General features: G+C 49.0%; 1 protein-coding gene and 1 pseudogene across 4 annotated transcripts in view; one reads left to right on the forward strand and one right to left on the reverse strand.

Moving 5' to 3' along the window:
• Window positions 1-9,804: 9,804 nt before the first annotated feature.
• Window positions 9,805-22,884, reverse strand: part of Znf341 (zinc finger protein 341) — a 38,247-nt gene continuing 25,167 nt past the window's right edge. For all 4 annotated transcript variants that reach the window (XM_057781929.1, XM_057781928.1, XM_057781927.1 and 1 more), the window contains 6 exons: window positions 21,835-22,043; window positions 17,182-17,278; window positions 16,456-16,588; window positions 13,534-13,645; window positions 13,244-13,314; window positions 9,805-11,094 (listed from right to left, as the gene is read on the reverse strand). In XM_057781929.1, the coding sequence (XP_057637912.1) occupies window positions 10,583-11,094; window positions 13,244-13,314; window positions 13,534-13,645; window positions 16,456-16,588; window positions 17,182-17,278; window positions 21,835-22,043 (1,134 nt within the window). In that variant the 3' untranslated portion in view covers window positions 9,805-10,582. The remainder of the gene's footprint in view (window positions 11,095-13,243; window positions 13,315-13,533; window positions 13,646-16,455; window positions 16,589-17,181; window positions 17,279-21,834; window positions 22,044-22,884) is intronic.
• LOC130882050 (60S ribosomal protein L23a-like) lies at window positions 17,881-18,345 on the forward strand (annotated as a pseudogene).

Genomic DNA, 22,884 nt, shown 5'->3' on the forward strand with positions numbered 1-22,884 from the left:
AGAGACACATAATAAAAAGTCATTTATATGTATGGTTATATCTATGTAGGCCAGGCTGCACTAGAGACTCAAACTCTCTCTCACACACACAGAGGGAGAGAGAGCACCAAAGTCTTTTTAAGCATCTCTGATAATGCTGGCCGATCCTCCCTGCTCTGCCCTCTTCCTGCAAGCACTCACTCCCTCACTCCACACTTCCCCTTTTATTCTTTTCTGCTTAACAACAAACCACATAATTGTTGTATTTACTGTGTTCATCTTTTATCTCCACAAAGGATCATACAAATCATGGTGTTCGTGATGCTATCTTCAAAGCTAGGAAAGTATTTGTTTGGTTGGAAGCATCACCTCAGCCCTAACATCCTTATCCAAAAAAATCTGAGACGTTTGGGTGGGGCTTCACCTCAGCTCCTGGCATCCACTTTGGAATGCTGGGTGGAAAGCTCCACTTCAAGCCCCCTCCCCTGGGAGATGCCTCAATCCAGACTCCACCTCTGGGAAAGGCTGCCAAATAGTGACTCCTCCCCAGGGAGGGTCAAGACCACTCCCACAGGCTATTTAAACTGGCCCCCAGAGAACAAACACGTGGTCTCCTCAGTTCTCCTTTTCCCCTCTCCGCGTTTTCCTAGAGGGTCACCCAGGAGGAGCACTGGCATCCTTTAAACCTGGGATTCTTCTAATTTGGTTTGGTTTGCTCTGATTTGGATTATTGCATCAGCAGAGAGGCTTCTTGGGCTGAAAAACTGAACAGCATTTGCTGAGTTAATGGAAGGACAGAGGTAGGGATGATGGGGATCCTTGCCCCGGGAGACCTTGTAAGGGCCCTTTCCTCCCGAGCACAGTGTACGTGTTGTGACTCTACAGGGACAAGACCTTTGGTCTTTGGTCACTTGTCTCAGGACGGGGGCTCTTAAATGTGCCCCAGATATCCTGAGAGAATGTCAGACCCTTAACCCTGCGTGCAGACCCTGCCAGCGTCTGTGATTTCCAGCTGTCCAGGGAACGTGGAGGAGGACAGACCTGAAGTTGTGGGGGTTGGGAGTTCCTGCGCTGGAGGCCTCCCTTCTTCCCTGCAGGGTGGGGCATGGGGGTGTGGGAGCAGAACTGGTCCAACCTGTTTTCCTAGGGACCTGCTCAGTCAACCGAGACTTGCAAGCTGTTGCTTCAGTCATTTTCCCAGATTGTCTCTGCTCAACCTTCAGACCATTGAAATGTCCTCTCTCAGACTGCGGCTAAGCCCACAAAGCAGAATCTACCTGGGGAAAGTTATTCTTAGATGCCTGTGGTGAGAGGAGAGGATGCAACTTGCATCATGTTCTTATTTTTTTTTAGATTGATTTATTTATTATGTATACAATGTTCTGCCTCCATGTACACCTGCACATCAGAAGAGGGCACCAGATCTCATTATAAATGGTTGTGAGCCACCATATGGGTGCTGGAAATTGAACTCAGGAAGAACAGAGCCTGTGCTCTTAACCTCTGAGCCGTCTCTCCAGCCCTGCGTCAGGTTCTTTTATAGTGTGCTGTCCATTCCAATATGTTGATTGAAGAATTCCTGGGTAGTTTTAGGCACAGTATGTGTGTGTGTGTGTGTGTGTATACATATATATATATATATATATATATATATATATGTCTATGAGCAAAAGTCTTTGCCTTTGTTAGAATGGGATTGATAGAGGTGGCATGGAATCAGAGACTGACCTCTGGTGTGGGATATTTGTACACCATGTGAAGGTGTATTGCTGTGGTTGGTGTAATAAAGAGCTGAACAGCCAATAGTTAGGCAGGAGGTATAGGCAGTACTTCTGGGCAGAGAGAAAGGAAGTAGGAGATGAATCTAGGTGAGTGTCAGATGCTAATGAGACATGGAGTGAGTCAGACATACCAAATGAAAGAAAGGTAAAAAGTCACGAGGCAAAATGTAGATTAATATAAATGGGTTAATTTAAGTTATAAGAGCTAGTGGGATAAGCCTAAGCGAAGGCCAAGCTTTCATATGTTATGATTGTTCCGTCACTTTAAGAGACAAGCCACGCCCACTCCCTGTAGCCCCCCCCACCATCTTGGCTTCTCTTGTAGTCCCTTTTCCCTCTCCCCCTTCTCCTTTCTCTCTCACTCTGTCCTCTTCTCCTTCTCTCCCCGCTTCTCCCTCTTTCCCATTTTATAATTTAACTAATAAATATCCAATTCTATTCTGTATAATGTGTCTATCCATGGCCCTGTCTCCTGCCTGCCCACCATGTGTCTCCCTGCCTCGGACCAGCCACCACTCAGGGACTGGCAGCCATCTCTGCCTGGGACTGGCTGCTCCCAGGGCCTGTTGCCTGCCACCACATTGCCTGCTACCACCATTTGGGGACCTACAGCATTTCTGCTACCTACTGCCGCCGAGGATCTTGCAGCATTTTTAAAAAATCATAACATCATACTTAGTAAGTCTCCGTGTCATTATTTGGGAGTTGAATGGTGAGACAGAGAAAGACTCAGTACAAACCTCTACACAGAATTGTTCTTTAGCTGAAACAGCTGATAGTAAACTCCTAGTGGTCTCTGCAGCAGTGGAGGCTTGGGGGTTTTATTAGGTGGGAAAGGGAACTTTGGGAATGGAAGATTCCATCTGCAGGTCAGTGTGAAAGCCAAAGTTACTTTTTAAGTTTTAATTACTATGCCTAAGAGATCCTTGAAACAAAAATGTCTCTGATCTGCAAGCCCTTTGCCCAAGAACAGATAGTTCCTGAAATGCTGGAGGCCATTGTTTATGGGAGATCACAAGTCACATATTTTCACTCCCCTAAGCAAATTTGTGTTGGAAGGAGGGGGCCACTTGTTTGGTTCCTGGCCACCCGGCTAGCTTAGACCCGAAATAATCACACAGAAACTGTATTAGTTAAATCACTGCTTGGCCCATTAGCTCTAGCTAACTCTTATATTAATTTAACCCATTTCTATTAATCTGTATATTGTGACATGGCTGTGGCTTACCAGGTAAAGTTCCCAGCGTCTATATCTGGTGGCTCCATGGCTTCTCTCTGACTTTGCATCCTTTCTCCCAACATTCCATTTAGTTTTCCCCACCCACCTAAATTCTGCCGTATCAACAGGCTCAGGCAGTTTCTTTATTCACCAATAGTATACATAGCATACAGAGGGGAATCCCACATCATGTTTCACCCATTTGCACCAGAAGTGTTTGATTGCATGTGGACAGGAGGTTCACAGGCAGGAAATATGTCAGGAAGTATGCTTGCCCCTGATTGGACCTGATGGGAAATGAAATGAGTTATGGGTTTTCCTTCTTAAACTGGTGACTTGGGACCATTTCCCAGAAATCTAGGTGTGGACCTGGCCAGAGCCCATCCACCTGCCAATATTTAATTAAAGCTTGCTTCAAATGTGGCTTTAAACTGTGGTAGTGATCTTATTCCTGATTGGTGAATTAACATGAATTTTTCTGCACACTTGAAGTGATAAATAATAACGGAGGTTGGTATGTTATTCAGAAGTTTGCTGTTTTTTGGGGGGAGAAGGGGTGCCTAGTGACATCCCACAGGCAAGTCAACTTTCCTGTCCCAAGTTTCGCATCCCAACTGAGGCTTTTAGGCCAACCCACTAATCGTCATAGAGCTTTTGTTTCTAATGAGGACAACAAACCTCAAAGAAATGCACAGCACTTAGAAAGTAGAGGCAGTAAGATGAGGTTCAAGGTTATCTGAAGCTACATAGCAAGGTCAAGGCTAGCTTATGCTACATCTTGAACATCTAGGAGACCCTTTCTCAAATAAACAAAAGGAGGAAGAGATGGTTCTGCTGATTTAATGCTTGCTATGCAAGCACAAGGACCTGAGTTCAGATCCCAGCACCCATGTAAGGTGGCTCACGGTTACCAGTAACTTCAGTTCCAGGGGATCTGAGTCCCTCTTCTGGCCTCCAAGAGCACCAATACATGCATGGCACACACACAGACACATAAATAAAACTGAATAATATATATATTATAAATAAGATAATTTTAGCTGGGCATGGTGGCACTATGCCTTTAATCTCACCACTTGGGAGGCAGAGATCTCTGTGAATTTGAGTCCAGGCTGGTCTACATAGGAAATTCCAGGATAGCCAGGGCCATATAGAGAGACTCTGTCTCAAAACAACAGCAACAAAAGTCTTATATTTAAAAGGAGGTTATGTGCATAAGTGTTGGCCTATGTGTGCATGTGCACCATGTGGATCCTCTAGAACTAAAGTCAGAAATAGTTGTGATGGGTGTGGGTGCTGAGAACCAAACTGAAGTTCTCAACAAGAGCAAGTGCTCTTAACCACTGAGCTGTCTCTCCAGCTCCAAAATAAAAATCTTGGCGGAACTAAACTCAATGCCACGTAAATGAGGTACAAAGCACAAAGATTGGCACTAAGTAGATGCTCAAGTCCATCCTCTAAATTTGCTGCTAAAGAAACAGGCTAGCTGGGCATGGTGGCAGGAGACAGGGCAGGTGGGTCTCTGTGAGTCTACAAAGTGAGTGAGAGCCAGAGCTGCTACACAGAGAAGAAGGAAGAAAGAAACTGAAACTGAGGCTACCAGGGTGTGGTGGCTCAAAACTACAGTCTTCCCCTGGGGAAGCCAAGTCAGCTGCATTGCTGGCAGTTCAAGTGGACCTGAATGACTCTGAGTTCCAGATGTTCCAGGCAGGAGGAGGGGAGGGTAGGAGAAAAGGAGAGGCAGAAAAAGAGAAAAGAAAGAAATGAATTGAAACATAAAGATACTTGGGACTGTCAAGATTGCTCAGTAGGAAATGTGCTGGCTGATACTCTTGCCATCCTAAATCCATCCCTGAGTCCTAAGCAGTGGAAGTGATTGACTCCCCAAAGACGTCCTCTGACCTCTCCACACACCTGGCATACACACACCCACGTGTACACTCATACATGGGCACATTAACAATAAAAATAAATCCTACTGTGTGGCCCTGGCTGACCTAGAACTCATTATGTAGACTCGGGTGGCTTCAAACTCACAGAGATGAGTAGATGCACTGCGTCTCAAACGCAATATATATATATATATATATATATATATATATATATATATATATATATGTTTTTGTTGTTCTTATTTTGTTTTGCTTTTTGAGACAGGGTTTATCTGTGTTAACAGTCCTGGAACTTGTTTTACAGATGAGACTGGCCTCAAACTCACAGAGATTAGTACATACACTGCTTCTCAAATGCTGAGATTTATATATTTTGTATGTTTCTTTTTCTTTTTTTTTTTCTTTTCTTTTCTTTTTTTTTCTCTGTAGCTTTGGAGCCTGTCCTGGAACTAGCTCTTGTAGAGCAGGCTGGCCTCGAATTCATTTACCTGCCTCTGCCTCCCGAGTGCTGGCATTAAAGGTGTGCACCACCAACACCCCAGCTTTTTTTTTTTTTTTTTTTAATGTTTTAGGAAAGTAAGTGTAACGGTCTGTTCTATCCCTTTAAGAGACAAGCCTGTCCACTCCCTACCCCGTGTGCTGAGGCAACAGATCTTCCTTTGGCTTCCAGCCTGAGTCCCTTCCTTTCTGCTTCTCTCCTGAAGAGGCAGTTTCTACCTCTCTCCCTTCTCCCCACTTCTCCTCTTCCTCCTCCTCTCTCTCTCCCTCTGTTTTTCTTTCTCTCTCTGTTTCTCTCTCTCTGCTCTTCCCCTTTCTCCTCTTTCCCTTTCCCCTCTATAATCCACTAAATAAATACCCACTTTCTCTGAATGGCATGCCTAGTAGCCTGGGACTGGCTGCCTTCATGGCCCCCCACCCACTGTGGTCTCGTGGCCCACTGCAGCTACTTAGGGAATGGCACTGTTTTATTTTTACCATAGCATTTGAGTCCCGAAGAGACACGGGACAGTTCCATACCACAAATCCTGGGCAGGAGTAAAGCAACCAGCTTCCTCAGGATGTGACCAGTACACAGCTTTCTCAGGTTCTCCCCAAAGATGACACCCACAAATAAGCAGGAAGCAGTCTTGAGAATCCGCCATCCCAGTTCCTTTAACCTGTTGTGCCTAACTTCCCACCATTTTATTATAAGAAAGAAATGGGAATGTTATGATCTGCTGGCCTAGTCTGTCACCTGGGTACCCTGTCCCTTTAAGAGACAGACCCCTTGGGGGCTGGAGAGATGGCTCAGAGGTTAAGAGTACTGGCTGCTCTTCCAGAGGTTCTGAGTTCAATTCCCAGCAACCACATGGTGGCTCACAACCATCTGTGATGAAATCTGGTGCCCTCTTCTGGTGTGCAGGCATACATGCCGGCAGAATGCTATATACATAATAAATAAGTCTAAGAAAGAAAGAAAATTGCATTTTTTTTTCGAGACAGGGTTTCTCTATGTAGCAGTCCTAATTGTCCTGGAACTAGCTCTTGTAGACCAGGCTGGCCTTGAACTCACAGAGATCCTCCTGCCTATGCCTCCTGAGTGCTGGGATTAAAGGCATGTGCCACCACCACCCGGAGAAAATTGCATTTTTAATTGCAACTGAAGAAGGGAAAATTTGTATAAACCCATCTCATTAGTTCAGCACTGTTCTACTACCAGTCAAGCCTCGTAGTGGTTCTTCCTCTCTTTTTTAACTGAGTGTACGTGCATGAGTGTGCATGTGCCATTCACATCAAGCCTGTTTGAAACGTGGTCTTGCCACGGCAGCTCAGGCAGAATTTGAACTTACTCAGCAGTAGTTCAAGTTTGACCTTGAACTTGTGATACTTCTGCCTCAGCCTCCAGATGTGTACATCACCACCCCTCTGGTCTTTATTCATTTATTTACCTTTATTTACTTTCTTTGGCAGTGGTGAGGATTGAACGCAGGACTCTATTTGTGTGAGACAAATGTTCTACTATACAGCTGTACCTCCAGCCTCAGTACCACTATTTGAGAATGTCTGCTTTTTTCTTTTTTCTAACATGGTGAATGCCTGTCTGTTAACTGGATTCCACCCAGCAGTTACCAATCTTTGTTCTCCAGTTTACCTATTTTATCCCCCTGAATTACAGCATCAGCCTCCGTGAGACCCTCATCCCTTATTCTTAAAGGAATGAGAAGGAATTTCCTAGCAGGGTGTTTTAAAATCAAAACCCCAGACTAGCTTCATGTTCCTAGAAAAGATAGCATGCCCACCCCCACTCGGGAAATTCCAAAGCACAAGGATGCCTGGCCACCTGGTGGAGATGTCCTGACTCAGGGATATGGTGACCTTGCTCTGAAAACAAAGAACAAGCTGACATAACAGGATGGGAAAGAGCAAGGACCTTGCACCCGTGCCGAGCCCCCTGATGGTCCTGAAGGGCTTGTCGTTTTTGCCTTTAAAAAGCTGACCCCACAGAGGGATTCGAGCTCCTCCCTGCCTCGCTGCATTGAGTGTGGAGATGAGTCTCGGGCTAGCCCATATTACACTAAAATAAACCTGACTTATTGCAGTCTGGACTTCTCTGGTTTCTGGTGGAAACCTACGGGTGGAAATCTGGGCACAACACCTCATCAGGTAGCATACTGTGGTGGTTTGGATGGGAATACCCCACACAGACTCGCGATTGAATGCTTGGCCCAGAGAGAGTGGCACTATTAGGAGGTGTGGCCTTGGAGGAAGTGTGTCACTATGGGGCGGGTTTTGAGGTCTCATGTGCTCAAGCTACACCCAGTGTCACTGTCGCTTCTGCTGCCTGCTGATCAAGACAGAACTCTCAAACTCCTTCTCCAGCACCATGTCTGTCTGCACACTGCCATCTCCTACCATGGTGATAATAAACTAAGCCTCTGAAACCATAAACTAATCCAATTAAAGTTGAGATTCAGAAGCATTCACCATGGTCTAGAAAGCACGGTGCTGGGATTCAAGCATACCCTACCTGACTCCAGTTTGTGTTCTTTCTCCATTAGGGCGGGTCCCGGATGCTCAGCCTCTTAACACTACATTGTCCAACAACCTGGGGGCTCTTCAAGGTGCTTTGGATCCTCCGCTACCACTTCTCTGTGACCCCTGATGAAGGGCTTTCTTTCCTCCGGGGCTCAGTCTCCACCTGCTAACCTAGGAATACATGTGTCAACCAACTCCAGTGGTGTCCACTTTCCCTCACACAGTCCCATGTCAAATCTGCCTTATTCTGTGATCTGTCTCTGCCACTTACCTGCTCCGTGGCTTTGGCCTGGTAACCCCTGAAGCCCCCACTGCCTTATCGCAGCTGCCAAACTGGATTCAGTGCCTAACTTGAGTGCTTCAAACAATGGCAAGCCTATGGCAAGTGAGTGATTTATGGAAAACACGTGAACACGCGAGTGCTGCTGGGAACAGAGCTCTAGCTGAGTGTGAACGCAGGTGTGTCAACATTTCCCTGAATGATCCCGCTCCAGTCTAAAAACAGGCTCTCTACCTCTCAGGACTCCTCTGATAGATAGAGAATAAAAGCCAAATTCCGTCTACCCAAGCTCTCTCATCACCAGCTCATAGCTCAACAGATGGCTGGGAGCATGAGGAAGCAAAGCTTCACTCTCCGCTCTGCCACTTGCAGGCTGTGTGAGCTTGGGCAAGGGGCTGTGCCTCTCTGTGCCTCTGCTTCCTCAACTCTAAACTCAGGGAAGCAGTAGCACACACCTGATGACTGCGGCAGTGTGACATGAGCAGTGTCCATAGTATGAAGACAGCTGTCACCTTCCATGTACTCCTCCCAATATCCGGTCACCCTGGCCGTTCTCCAGCCCAGACTTCACACATACTTCCCTCATTGCCTTCCCTTGTCTTTCCACCAGAGCTCTCTGTGGCGGCAGGTGTGGGGACCACATCTGTAATCCCAGCACTTGGGAGGCTGAGACTTCAGGAGTTTGGAGCCAGGCTGGGCTATTTAGTGAGCTACAGAGTGAGGCCCCGTCTCAGAAAATCAGCCTGCCAGCCAGCCAACCAATCAGCCGGCCAGCCAATCACGTGAACCAAAACAAAGCCCCAGCTCAAATGTCATCTCTTTCAAAAATCCCTGTCCCCATCAGTCCTCTAGCTCTTTTGCAGATGGGACACTTGGAGCCCTCACCCATCCCCAATGGCTTTGCCCCTCCTGCAGCTGCCCCCCCCCCATGTGGGAAGTCAGGTATGGTTTTGAGCTCTAGCCTTGGGTCTCAGCACAGAGGTTCTGAAGATCATGCCAGGCTTCTAGGCAGCTCAGTCATCAAACAGTCAACTCTACTGTGCCCTGCCTCAGTTTCCCTTTCTGTAACAGAAGCAACATGGTCCAGAGGATGGCTGTGAAGATATGGATAAACATGAGTTAAGGGCTCTTTCTCCTACCTGCCTCCCACCCGAACCAGCTGGGAACGGAGGGAACTGCTCAAGGTGGGACATGGGGAGGGCTTCTGTCTATAGTCAGAGCTTCTGAACTGACAGCATGCGGGGAAGACCCAGCATTCTGAAGTCCCACGCACAAGTATAAACCTCTTCCAGGGGCCATTCGCACAAAACATGCTATGTAATAGCATCTGGAAACCACCGGGTCTCCACCCATGGAAGAGAGGGGGTTGGCAGCCTGTAACCCAGGCTAGCCAGAAGCTCAAAATCCTCTTGCCTCAGCTTCTTGAGTGCTGCCAACTGTTAGAGTTACCACCCGTCTGGGCAAGCCTGCTCCTCTGTGATTCTCCCTGGCTGACTATGGTGTGGGCACTTCAGGGCATATCAGCCTGTGCTTTAGAGGAGAGTACTGCCCCTTCGGGGCTAAGAAAGGAAACACTAAGGCTCAGGCCTGAGCCTTTTGGACACATGTCACTGATAAAAACATTTATTGAGATTTATTGAGCAGTTTCCAAGCCGTGGGTACTGTGTGCAGCCCTTTGTCCTCAGGACGCTCTAAGAGGTAGCACTCTATCAAGTCCTGTTGTACAGGTGAGGAACGTGGAACAGAGAGAGGTGAAGCGCCTTGCTCGAGGCCACACTGGGACATCTGAAGCCAGGTCTGGCTGCTAGCTACACTCTAAGCCCCAGGTTGAGTGCCACTTACACACCTCAAACAGTCCTCTGAGGGCGCCATCAGGAAGTGTTGAGCCAGCAGAAAGAGCAGCCCGATCTGAGGCCACCCTAGGTAGCCTGGATAGGTGGTTAGAACCACCCCGCCTTCTCTTGGACAAGACCCAAATACCAGCCTCCATCACTCAGCTCCTGGGCATCTCATGTCTGACTATCTCTCTTTTTAATTTTTATTTATTTATTTTTAAATTATTTATTTTTATTTTATTTGCATTGGTATTTTGCCTACACGTACGTCTGTGTTAAGGGGTCAGATCTTGGAGTTACAGACAGTTGTGAGCTGCCATGTGGGTGCTGGGAATTGTACCTGGGTCATCTGGTAGAGCAGCCAGTGCTCTTAACCACTGAGTCATCTTTTCAGCCCTGGCCATCTTTCTTACCACTGCTATGCCCTAGAGCCTCAGCCTATGCCTGCCTCAGCCCCTGTGAGTGCTACGGGGCTCCTCAGCCGATTCACAGGGCATTGAAGGACAGCTGTGGCATAGGGTTGATACATAACTTCCAAAAGGGCTTGTGCCATGGCCCCCCACCCGGGAAGTCCAGCCTGGTCACTCGGAGGCCTGGATGTAGACCGGGACAGCAAGCATGGCACATGCACCCTCAGCCCCGGCCTGCAGCTCGGCCAGTGCCAGGTTGGACCCCAGACCCTCGGTGTGCCCGGGCACCACCAGCTCTGGGTCTCCGCCCACCACGATGGACAACACTGCGTCCTGCTCGAAGGGTGGCTTGCCCGGAGCAGCCTCGGGTGCGGGCCCTGCAGCCTTTAGCTCCTCCAGTCCCAGTGGGTCGGGCACAGGGCTTTCCTCCTTGTGCGCACCGACGATGCTGCCACCACGTGGGGCTGCTCTCCTCCGGGGAGGCCTCCGGGCTTGCAAGTCCTTGTCCTTCGTGGGGCCCAGGCGGCAGCGGTGATCCTTGAGGTATTTGTGTCGCGAGAAGCCCTTGGCACAGCCGGCGCAGCGGAACTTGTAGTTGCCCGTGTGTGAGCGCTGGTGCTCAGCCAGGTGGGCTCGGCGGCTGAAGGACTTGCTGCACAGACCACACTTGTGGAGCTTCAGGCCTGGGGAGTGAGGGGCCATCAGGGAGAGGCACAGCCCCTCACCCCCGCACTCGTCCCACCCAGGAATAACTGAAGCCTCGGAGCAGACAAGTGTGTGGCCAGTCTTCAGCTGGCTCCACTGTCCCTTGTCACTTCCCCCACACTGTGCATTCTCCTGCCCCTGGGCCTTTGCACTTGCTTTCCCTGCGTCTGAAACAATCTGCTTAGTTCTTAAGCCTTGGTGGACTCTGTAGGTCACACCACTTTTCCCTGGGTGGCCAGAGGCAGCCACCACCTCTGGGCTGCTGGCCTCACCTGTGCCCCTCAGGCCACTGCCAATGGGAGAGAGAGATGTTTTTGTAAAACACAAAACAGTAAGTGGCTTGGTGCCTAAGCCCTGCTCTGAGGCCCTTCCCTACAAATCGGGGTGTGGTCTGCCCAGCCCCTTCTCCACGCCCCCTACTCTGGGCTTGCCTTATCCAGGGGCCTGCACTTGTTCTCTCTTCCTAGCTCCTCTCTCTCCTCAAGCCTAGGCTCTGTGGAGGACTTCCCTGATTCCACACTAACCCTGCTGGGCTAGGCTCCTTCTGTAAATACCTTCGCCCTTCAGCCTCCTGGGATTGGGGGCCCAAAAGGAACAGCTGCTTGTCTGAGACCACCCAGCAAGAAGCTGACAGCACCAAGGCTCAAAGCCTTGTTCAAAGTCAAAGTCCTTGATCAACTCTCTCTCATTTCTGATTTAAAAAGGAGGGGGAAGTCTCACATAGCCCAGGCTGGCTTTGAACTTATTATGAAGCCAAAGATGTCTTTGAGCTCTTGCTTCTAGCCCCCTAGTTTTTTGCTACCATGCTTAGTTTATGTGTAGTTGGGAATTAAACCCAGGGCTTTATACATGCCAGGCAAGTGTCTACCAGCTGAGGCATCTTCCTAGTCTATGCTACCATTTTCAAGCTTTGAACAGAAGCCACTTTATCTCCACAAGAATTTTTGGAGACAGTTTTGATTGTTACAGTAAGGGGAAGATGTCACATTGACATACCATGGATGTGAGGTGGGCATGAACAGTGGACGGGGTCAGCCTGTACAGTGGATAGGGGGTTGGGCATGGACAGTGGATGGGGTCAGTCTGGACAGTGGATAGGGGGGTGGGCATGGACAGTGGATGGGGTCAGTCTGGACAGTGGATAGGGGGGTGGGCATGGACAATGGATAGGGGGTCGGCATGGACAGTGGATGGGGTCAGCATGGACAGTGAATGGAAACATGAACAATGGATGGGGGTCAGTATGGACAGTGGAGGGGAGACATGACAATGGATGGGGGTTTGGGCATGGACAGTGGATGGGGGTGGGCATGGCATGGACAATGGATGGGGGTGGGCATGGACAGGTGGTAGAGGGGTGGGCATGAACAGTGGATGGGGGTGGGCATGGCATGGACAATGGATGGGGGTGGGCATGGACAGTGGAGGGAGTGGGCATGGACAGTGGATGGGTGGGCATGGACAGTGGGTAGGGGGTGGGCATGGACAGTGGATGGGTGGGCATGGACAGTGGAGGGGTGGGCATGGACAGTGGGTAAGGGGTGGACATGGACAGTGGATGGGTGGGCATGGACAGTGGATGGGTGGGCATGGACAGTGGATGGGGTGGGCATGGACAGTGGATGGGTGGGCATGGACAGTGGATGGGTGGGCATGGACAGTGGATGGGGTGGGCATGGACAGTGGGTAGGGGGTGGGCATGGACAATGGATGGGTGGGCATGGACAGTGGAGGGGTGGGCATGGACAGTTGGTAGAGGGGTGGGCATGGACAGTGGAGGGGGACATGGACAGTGGAGGGGATGCTGATAAGCACTCCTGTTTGCCCAAGCAGGTGACTTGGAGACCTCTGTCCGGCCTTCCCAGCAATCCCTTAGCCACATCTTGGATGGCACTGACATAGTCCAGCTCAGCTGCTTACATCTACTTCCCCAGGGACTGGGATTGCATCTACTTCACCTCTGCTATGCCAAGGCCTCCAGCGCAGACCTGGCTTCTAGCTCCCATGAACACAAGAGCAGAAACCCCAGGCCGGGACAATATGCGTCATACCGGTGCCTGCTCTTCCTCCCAATAGCTGTGTCTTGGGGATCGTATCTCAGCCAGTTCCCCCACCTAAGCCCCTTACCAGCGTGGGAGAGAATGTGGGCTTTCAGCTTGTCCTGCCGGTTGAACTCCTTGCTGCAGCCAGTGTGCATCCTGGAACCCAAAGTCACGAGTTAGGGAGCGCAGGCACATAAATCTTCTCGCTGGTGCCTGCGCCTGCCTTTGTTGATCAAAGGGCTAGGCAAGGGGGCAGTGGGGAGTGAGGTAGGCAGGGCCCAACGGACACATGGAGAGGCCCTCAGTCCAGCCTTCCACATTAGCCTCTCTGAGGTAACGCAGCCCAACCCCATCAATAAGGCAGCCCCTACTTACGAGAAGGGACATTTGTACTTCTTGAAGGGTTCGTGGATCAGCATGTGTCTCTTCAGCTTGTCTTTGCGGTTGAATGCAGACTCGCACACTGAACATTTGTAGGGCTTCTCGCCTGTGGGGACGCGGGAACACCAGTCTGAATCCCCCAGGAGGAGGAGCTTCTCTTCTGACTTGGCAGAGTTTGGATGGGTTTTGTTCAGGTTTTCACTGCATAGCCCAAGCTGGATTGGAGTGCCCAATCTCCCTGCCTCAGCCTTACCAAGTGCTAAGATTACAGGAATGTGTCACCCTGGAACTCAAGGCTTGATGCTCACTAGGAAAGCACGACACCACCACACCATAACCCCAGCTTTAAAATAGATTTTTAATTAAATATATGTAATTATTTTTATTTTTATGTATATGTCGTTATTTGCCTGCATTTAAGTCTGTGTGCCACGTGCCTGTGCATGCCTAATGTAAGGAGGCCCGAAGAGGGCACCAGATGCCCTGGAACTGCAGTTGCAGACAGTAGTGAGCTGACCTTTGGGTACTGGGAATTGAACCTGGGTCCTCTGGAAGGACAGCAAGTGTTCTTAACCGTTGAGTCATCTCTCCACCCAACCCCTATCACAGTTTTCTTTTTTCCCCTCTTGAGACAGGGTTTCTCTGAGTAGCCCCGGATGTACTGGAACTCTGTAGACCAGGCCTGGCCTCTAACTCAGAGATCTGCCGGCCTCTGCTTCCTGGGTGCTGGGATTAAAGGCATGCACCACTATAACCTGTAATGTTATCTAACTAATAATAATAATAATGGCTGAAAAACTTATTGAAGGATCTGGGGTTAGAGTATGGCTCATTTGTAGGGCTTATCTGGCCTATATGAGGCCTGAGGTTCAATCCCCAGTGCAATAGTAATAATAGTAATAGTAATAATAAAAGTGAGCAGCTATGGTAAGGAAAGCACTGCTTAGGAATGTCTTTGTGACATACTGTTAAGGAAATAGGTAGATAATAGAGTTACACCATGTGCTCGCTTACATAAAAGAATGTGTTTTGAACAGATAAAAAACAAGATCAGAGGGTCTGGAGGACATGACTCGGCAGTTAAGAGAGCTTGCAGCAGCTCTTTCAGAGGACCTAAGTTCAGGTCCCAGCAGCACCCATGTTGGGCAGTGCACAACTGCTGGTACCATTCTCTTAAGGTCTCTGAGGGTACACATGCATATGACATCAGTTCACACAAATATTTTTTTTTTCTAATCTGTCACCCAAACTAGGCAGTAACTGCAGTTACTAGGGAGGGAGCTGGGAGCACCGTAAAAGCTGGGACCTACAGGTTCTAGCGTGGGATTTGCTTTTGGTCTGGTATTGTGTTGAAAGAGAAACTCACTTGGCCCTCCCATCTCCGCCTCCTGAGTAGCCAGGATTACAGGTGTACGCCACACCCAGCCGGTACTTATTTTAAAGATAAAACTGAATGCTGGGCCTGAGGAGATGACTCGGTGGGTAAAATGCTTGCTGCCCAAGTGTGAGGACCTGAGTCCAAATCTCTAAATTTACATAAAACTGGGAGAGGAGCACACATCTATCATCCTGTAAGGCTAAAGGCGATGAGAGGTGGAGACAGAATCCCTGGGCACGTAAACCCCAAAGCTGGCCTGTGTACACAGCAGCAAACAACAGAGGCCCTGCCTCAAGTGAGGTTGAAGGTAAGAGCTAATACCCAAGGCTGCCATTTGACCACACATGTATGTCACGTCCATACCCATTTTACACACACACACACACACACACGCACACACACACACAAAACTGAATCTTGCGGCACAGATCTGTAATCCTAGTGCTCAGGAGGTAGAGGCAGGATGATCAGGAGTACAAGGTCAGCTTTGGTTATATACGAGATACTGTCTCTCCCCCCTCCATAAAAATTTAACAATCTAAAAACTTTAACTATACCTCAAGCTGGGAACCTAGTAGAGGAGGTAGGAATTTGCAGGACAGTCACCCTACAGTAGCCATGAGGTAGCCTAGCAGGGCTGGCACCCAGAGAGCAGAGTCAAGTCCCCCGCCCCCCCCAGCTCTCTCTTTCTTTCTCTCTCTCTCTCTCTCTCTCTCTCTCTCTCTCTCTCTCTCTCTCTCTCTCTCTCTCTCTCCTCCCTCCCTTCCCCTCCCTCCCTCCCTTCCGTCCTTCCTTCCCTCCTTTTTCTTGTTTATTTTTATTTCTATTTTTTTGAGACAGGGTTTCTCTGTGTAGCCCTGGCTGTCCTGGAACTCATTCTGTAGACCAGGCTGGCCTCGAACTCACAGAGATCCACCTGCCTCTGACTCCCAAGTGCTGGGATTAAAGGCGTCCACCACCACCTCTTGCTTCACCTCTGCTTTCAAAGTGATAGGAGCCCCATGTTCACAGGTGAGGTGGTGGGAGCCCCATGTTCACAGGTAAGAAGGTGGGAGCCCCATGTTTACAGGTAAGAAGGTGGGAGCCCCATGTTCACAGGTAAGAAAGTGGGAGCCCCATGTTCACAGGTAAGAAGGTGGGAGCCCCATGTTCACAGGTAAGAAAGTGGGAGCCCCATGTTCACAGGCGAGGGGGTGGGAGCCATGTTCACAGGTAAGATGATGGAGCCCCATGTTCATAGGTGAGGGGGTGGGAGCCCAATGTTCACAGGTGAGGGGGTGGGAGCCTTGTTCACAGGTAAGATGATGGAGCCCCATGATCACAGGTGAGGTGGTGGGAGCCCCATGTTCACAGGTAAGATGATGGAGCCCCATGTTCACAGGTGAGGGGGTGGGAGTCCCAGGTTCACAGGTGAGGACAGGCGAGTGAGGTTCAGTATTGAGAACAGGAAGAGGGATTCAGGGGAAAGGAGGCAGTACAGAAAGAAAAGGGACAGCGGGCAGGCCAGAGACGGGGAGAGGGGTGCATAGGGCACCCACCTGAGTGGATGTGGGCATGAAGCTTGAGGTAGTGCTCCTTCCGGAAGAACTTCTTACAGATCTGGCACCTGAACCGGCCACCACTGCCATGGGTGGGTAAGTGACGTCGCAGGTAGCGCTCACAGGGGAAGACCTGGAGAAAGACAGGATCGTGGCAGGTTAGGTTCCAGGACCCCTTCCCTCACCACCTTCTGAGCTCAGGGAACCTGGTTTGAGCTTCTTGGAAACATCATCCTGCCTGCCCACAGGGCTGGAGGCCAGAGGGTCAGACTCAGCCCTGCAGACTGCTCGGCTCTCTAAGCACTTCTGAGCCCAGCCAAAGCACAGTCCCTCTGAGCTGCCACCCAGGCTGCTGCTGTTCTTCCTACACAAAGACCGTTCTTTCTTAGTCTCATAAACTCCTATTCATCCCTCAAGACCCACATCAGGTGTCAGCACTCTCGGCAAAGTCTTCTTTGCAGATGCCATTCTAGACAACCTGAATTCTGTCACTGAATGATCATCCACGTCTTTGTTGTTGTGAGACGGGATTTCTCTGTGCAGCCCTGACTGTCCTGGAACTCACTCTGTAGACAGGCTGGCCTCCAACTCACAGAGATCTGCTTGCCTCTGCCTCCCGAGTGCTGGGATTAGAGGCATGTACCAGCACACCTGGCTAGCCGAAGCCTTCAGGCAGGGCACTGTCCCTCTCAGTGCCTCCTGTGAAGAAGATCCTGTGATACCTACCTTCTGGCAGTGTGGACAGGGGAAGCTGTGAGTGGCTGTCTGTACATGGTGCTCCAAGGCCTCAGGAGTGGAGTATTTATTGACACACTTGACACACCTAAGTGGGAAGGAAGAGAGATGGGCTCTAGCAAGTATGGAGACTTCCCTTGCTTCCCCAAAACCAACTTCAGGAGGTAAAATCCTACATGAAATTCATTCTCAAATGCGTGCACTCCGCTCTGAGATTCCCCACCCTCAGCTGAGCTGCTGAGACAGGTGTAGGAGCGATGTGGGATGCCCCTCTGTGTGCTGTGAAAATGTTTATTACCATTGGTTAATAAAGATGCTGATTTGGCCAATAGCTAGGCAGAATAGTGCCAGGTGGAAAATCCAAGCAAAGCAAAGACAAAGGAAAAAAAAAAAAGGTAGAGTTAGGGAGATACCAGCAGCTACCAGAGAAACAAGATGTGAGACAGCAAGCCATGAGCCTTGTAGTAAAATATAGACCAAGCCGGGCGATGGTGGCGCACGCCTTTAATCCCAGCACTCGGGAGGCAGAGGCAGGCGGATCTCTGTGAGTTCGAGACCAGCCTGGTCTACAGAGCTAGTTCCAGGACAGACTCCAAAACCACAGAGAAACCCTGCTTCGAAAAAAACCAAAAAAAAACAAAAAAAAATAAAAAATAAAAAAAATAAAAATCAGGGACCCTTTTCGTCAAGATGGTGCCGAAAGCAAAGAAGGAAGCTCCTGCCCCTCCCAAAGCCTAAGCTAAAGCGAAGGCCTTGAAAGCCAAGAAGGCAGTGCTGAAAGGCGTCCACAGCCACAAAAAGATCTGCACATCACCCACCTTTCGGCGGCCCAAGACCCTGCAGCTACGAAGGCAGCCTAAATACCCCCGGAAGAGCGTGCCCAGGAGGAACAAGCTTGACCACTATGCCATCATCAAATTCCCCCTGACCACCGAGTCAGCCATGAAGAAGATAGAAGACAACAACACACTTGTGTTCACTGTGGACGTCAAGGCCAACAAGCACCAGATCAAACAGACTGTGAAGAAACTCTATGACATCGATGTGGCCAAAGTCAACACCCTCATAAGGCCCCACGGAGAGAAGAAGGCGTATGTTCGGTTGACTCCTGATTATGATGCTCTGGATGTTGCCAACAAGATTGGAATCATCTAAACTGAGCCCAGCCGGCTAATTCTAAATATACACTTTTTCACCATAAAAAAAAATGAAAATCAGGGGGCTGGAGAGATGGCTCAGTGGTTAAGAGCATTGCCTGCTCTTCCAAAGGTCCTGAGTTCAATTCCCAACAACCACATGGTGGCTCACAACCATCTGTAATGAGGTCTGGTGTCCTCTTCTGGCCTGCAGACATACACACAGGCAGAATATTGTATACATAATAAATAAATATTATTTAAAAAAATGAAAATCAGGGCTGGAGAGATGGCTCAGTGGTTAAGAGCACTGGCTGCTCACCCAAAGGACCTGGGTTGGATTCCCAACACCCACATGGCAGCTCTCAACCATCTCTAGTTTCAAGGGACTCAATGCCCTCTTCTGACATTCCACGGGCAAATAACAACAACAAACTTAAAAATATATCCTTTTCTCTGTATTTAACAAAAATAACTTTTGTAACCAGGGAGCAAATAACATCAATAAATCTCTTAAAAATTATTTTGGGACAGTACCTTATAGGACCCAAGCTGGCTTCAAACTTGTGGGTGAGCAAGAATGGCCTTGAATTCTTATGTCTCTCTCCATAGTGTCAGGGGTGCCTGTGCTGTGACACCAGGCAATAAATCTTATTTTTAAAGGGAAGATAAGGAGGTGGGAGCAGGTGTGGTAGTACATACCTCTAATCTAGCACCTAGGAAGCAGAAGTAGGAGGATTGCGACTAATTGAGGTTAGCCTGGTCTATATATCAAGCTCCAAGCCAGTCAGGGCTATGTAGCAACACTCTGACTCAAACAACAAAAGGAAAGAAGAGAACAAACAAACAAACAAACAAACACAAGCTGGGTGGTGGCGTATGCCTTTAATTCCAGCACTCGGGAGGCAGAGACAGGTGGATCTCTGTGAGTTTGAGGTCAGCCTGGTCTATAGAGTGAGTTCCAGGACAGGCTCCAAAGCTACAGAGAAACTCTGTCTCAAAAAACAAAACAAAACAAAAACCACAAAACAAACAAACAAACAAACAAAATACAGTGAGTAGCAGGAATGAGAATCTGGGGACATTCCAAAGGCAGGCCACTCTACTCAACTCCAAGAACACACAGCAACCAACTGCCAAAGCCTGGACCCCTAAAACATGATGTGACCACCACACAAGCTCAGACTACCTGCTGGGAGAGGCAGATCTTCCTCTGTGCCATTGTCATTTGGGTTTCTGCACACAGCTGAATAATACAGCAAAAAGAACTGTGGCAATCTCATATTGAGCACCTCCTGTGTTCCAAGGACTATGTATACGTGCTTAAATAAATTCTCTTTTTTGACCCTTACAAAGAATCCAGGAGAAAGCTAGGCACAGTGGTATTGGTCTATAATCCCAGCACTCAGGGAGCTGGAGCAGGAAGGTCCCTTCAAAGTCAATGCCAACTTCAGCTACATAGTGAATTTAGGGTCAGCCAGGGTTACCTAGGAGACACTAACTGGCAGCAAAGAAGGGAGGGAGGGGGATCTAGTGATGTGGGATGTCCTTCTGTGTGCCATGGATATGTTTTATTACCATTGGTTAATAAAGATGCTGATTTAGCCAATAGCTAGGCAGAATAGAGCCAGGTGAGAAATCTAAGCAAAGATACAGGAAAAAAAAGCCGGAGTCGGGGAGACACCAATAGCTGCCAGAGAAGCAAGATGTGGGGTAACAAGCCACAAGCCTTGTGGTAAAATACAGAATAACAGAAATGGGTTAATTTCTATGTAGAGCTAGCCAGTAGGAAGCCTGAGCCATGAGCCAAACAGTTTGTAATTAATATTGAGCCTCAGAGAGGCTGTTCAGGACCTGGCGGGTGGGAGAGAAATCTCCAGGTAGTCTAGGGAGACAACTGAACTGGTAGAATACTTGCCGAACATCCATAAGTCTCTTGGTTTGGTCCCCAACACTGCATAAGTGAGGTGCAGTGGAAGGGATGTTATCCCAGCACTCAGGAGGTAATACAGAAAGATCAGAAGTTCAAGGTCATTCTCCCCTTCCATAGAGAGTTCAAGGCCAGCCTTGGCTACAGAGGAGTACTTGAGAGAAGTGGAGATAAAGTAGTCAGGGGTCATCCTTGGCTGTGCAGTGAAATCACCCAGGACTCCATGAGATGTTTGGGGGCAGTGACATGAGGACAGTCCTGTTCTAACAGGCTGAGCATGGCCAGAACCCCTATCACAGGAGAGGAAACTGAGGCTGTGTTCAACACTTTCTCCAAAGTCATGCATTGGCTCTCATCAGCTTGGGATCTGAGCACTGGCAGATGGCTCCATCGTACTTACTATCACCCTCAGGCAACCCTGAAGCAGCTGCCTCCTGAGCTATTTGAGGGCAGGTTGGCAGCATTTCATTATAGTGTACAAGAAGCATTTGTTCACACACCCGTCTGTCTCCCTGAGCAACAACAATTCTGGCTCAAAGATCTGCATTTGCTTATCTTAATCCCAGGCGCCTCACCCAGAAGTTTCTGAGGTAACAGAGGTCACCAGACAAATCCCTACAGGTTTAAGTTTGCACGAAACATAAAAGCCATCCCAACGTAAAAATATTTAGTGGAAGGTGTCCCAGATAGATACCTGTCACCACCTCTCCTCATAGGCTCAGGACTGTTTGTGGAATAGCTGCTCTCAGTCAGCAGCCTAGCCTTTAACTGCTGACCCATCTCTCCAGCCCTAGAACACCAGTTTTTTAAGACTGTTTTCTGTCTATGTGTGTGAGCCTGCATGAGTTTATGTGCACCTTGTGCCCGCAGGAACCCACAGAGGCCAGAAGAGGGCATCAGATCTCTCTTCTGCTACAGGCAGTTATGAACCACCATGTGGGGGCTAGAAACTGAACCCAGGTCCTCAGCAAATACTCTTGACCACTGAACCATCTCTCTAGCCCTCAATACTTTTTCCTCTCTTTTTTGGATTTTTGAGACAGGGTTTCTCTGTGTAAACAGTCCCAGCTGTCCTGAAACTCGCTTTGTAGACCAGGCTGGCCTCGAACTCAGAAAGATCCACCTGCTTTTGCCTCCATAGTGCTAGGATTAAAGGCATGCACCACCATGCGCAGCTAACGTTTTTTTTTTCTTTTCTTTTGCATTTGTTTATTTTGCATGTGTGTGTGTCAGTGGACTGAGAGAACAATAATGGAAATGAGTTCTTTTCCTCCATCAGTTGGGTCTTAGGAATCAAACCCAGGCCGTGAGACTTGGTAGCAAGCACCTGTACTCACTGAGCCATCTTTCTGGCCTCTCGTTACCCTTTTCAAGGTGAGGCTTCTACGATAAATGCCTGACAGGTGAAGAACGGCCTGAGAAGAGTCAGTGTCGTTTTTTCCTACTCCTGCCCAAACACCTCAGACTGGACCCCAGCTCTTAGCCTCAGTTTCCCTTTGCAGTATTTCACAGATTCTGAGCAGCCCGAACCAGGCTCCCTGCCCCCAGTCCAGCGTGGCTGGTGGCATGCACACATACTTGTAGACGGTGCTGTCCTTCTTGGGGCTGTGCTGCGGCAGGAGGCTGTGGGAGTACTGGTGCACGCCCAGGTCATACAGTGAGGGGAAGTCCTTGCTGCAGAGATGGCAGCGGTAGCTCAGCTCCTCCTGGTGGCTTCTGATGTGCTCCAGGAAGGTGTCCAGCTTGGGGAACATCTGGGCACAGCTTTTGACCACACACTTGTACACCTTGGGAGGAGACACTGGGAGGTGAGAGAGGTGGGAGTTGCCTCTTGTTACCCCTACCCTGTGACCCTGGCATGGGGCTATAAACACTGCTGTGAGCAACCTGCCAGCAGTTCCCCTGGTCCCTACAGATGAAACCAGGGCCTCCCAAATGCTGGGCAAGCAGCCTACCATTGAATTTTATCTCTAGCTCTCTTTTTACTTCTTATTGTGATATAGGTACTCACTAAGTTCACCCAGGCTGGCTTTGAACTCCCTCTGTAGCTCAGTCAGGACTTGAATTGAGATTCTCCTGCATGAGCTTCCTAGGATCACAGGCTATGGCACCAGATTCAGCTCCTGGCTTTACTGTGATTGCAGGGTTCTCTTCTCTTGGCCAGTTACCTTTCCCTATGGCTTTGTGAAGCTTGAATGGATCCATAAAAATTACCCAAGACCTAGAAATACGGTGAAGTGGCGACACTATGGTCTTTAATGCCGTGGCTCTCAAATGAATGGATACCATTAGCAGAGGGCAGTGGGGCACACCCGCAATCCCAGCACTCGGGAAGAAAAGGCAGGAAAAGAAAGGCATCTTATATCACAATCAGAGGGGCTGGAGCAATACCTCAGCCATTAGGAGGGTTAGGAGCACTTGCTCTTGCAAGGACCCAGGTTCAATTCCCAGCACCCACATGATAGTTCATGACCATAATTCCAACAGCAGGAAATCTAATACCTTCTTCTGACCAGGGCACTGGGCATACACATGATACACACACACACACACACACACACACACAGAGGCAAAACATTCAAACACCTAAAATAGAGCAAATAAATCTTTAAAAATAAAAAAGATAAT

The sequence above is a fragment of the Chionomys nivalis genome, chromosome 9, assembly GCF_950005125.1.
Source record: "Chionomys nivalis chromosome 9, mChiNiv1.1, whole genome shotgun sequence".
NCBI classification, from domain to species: Eukaryota; Metazoa; Chordata; class Mammalia; order Rodentia; family Cricetidae; genus Chionomys; species Chionomys nivalis.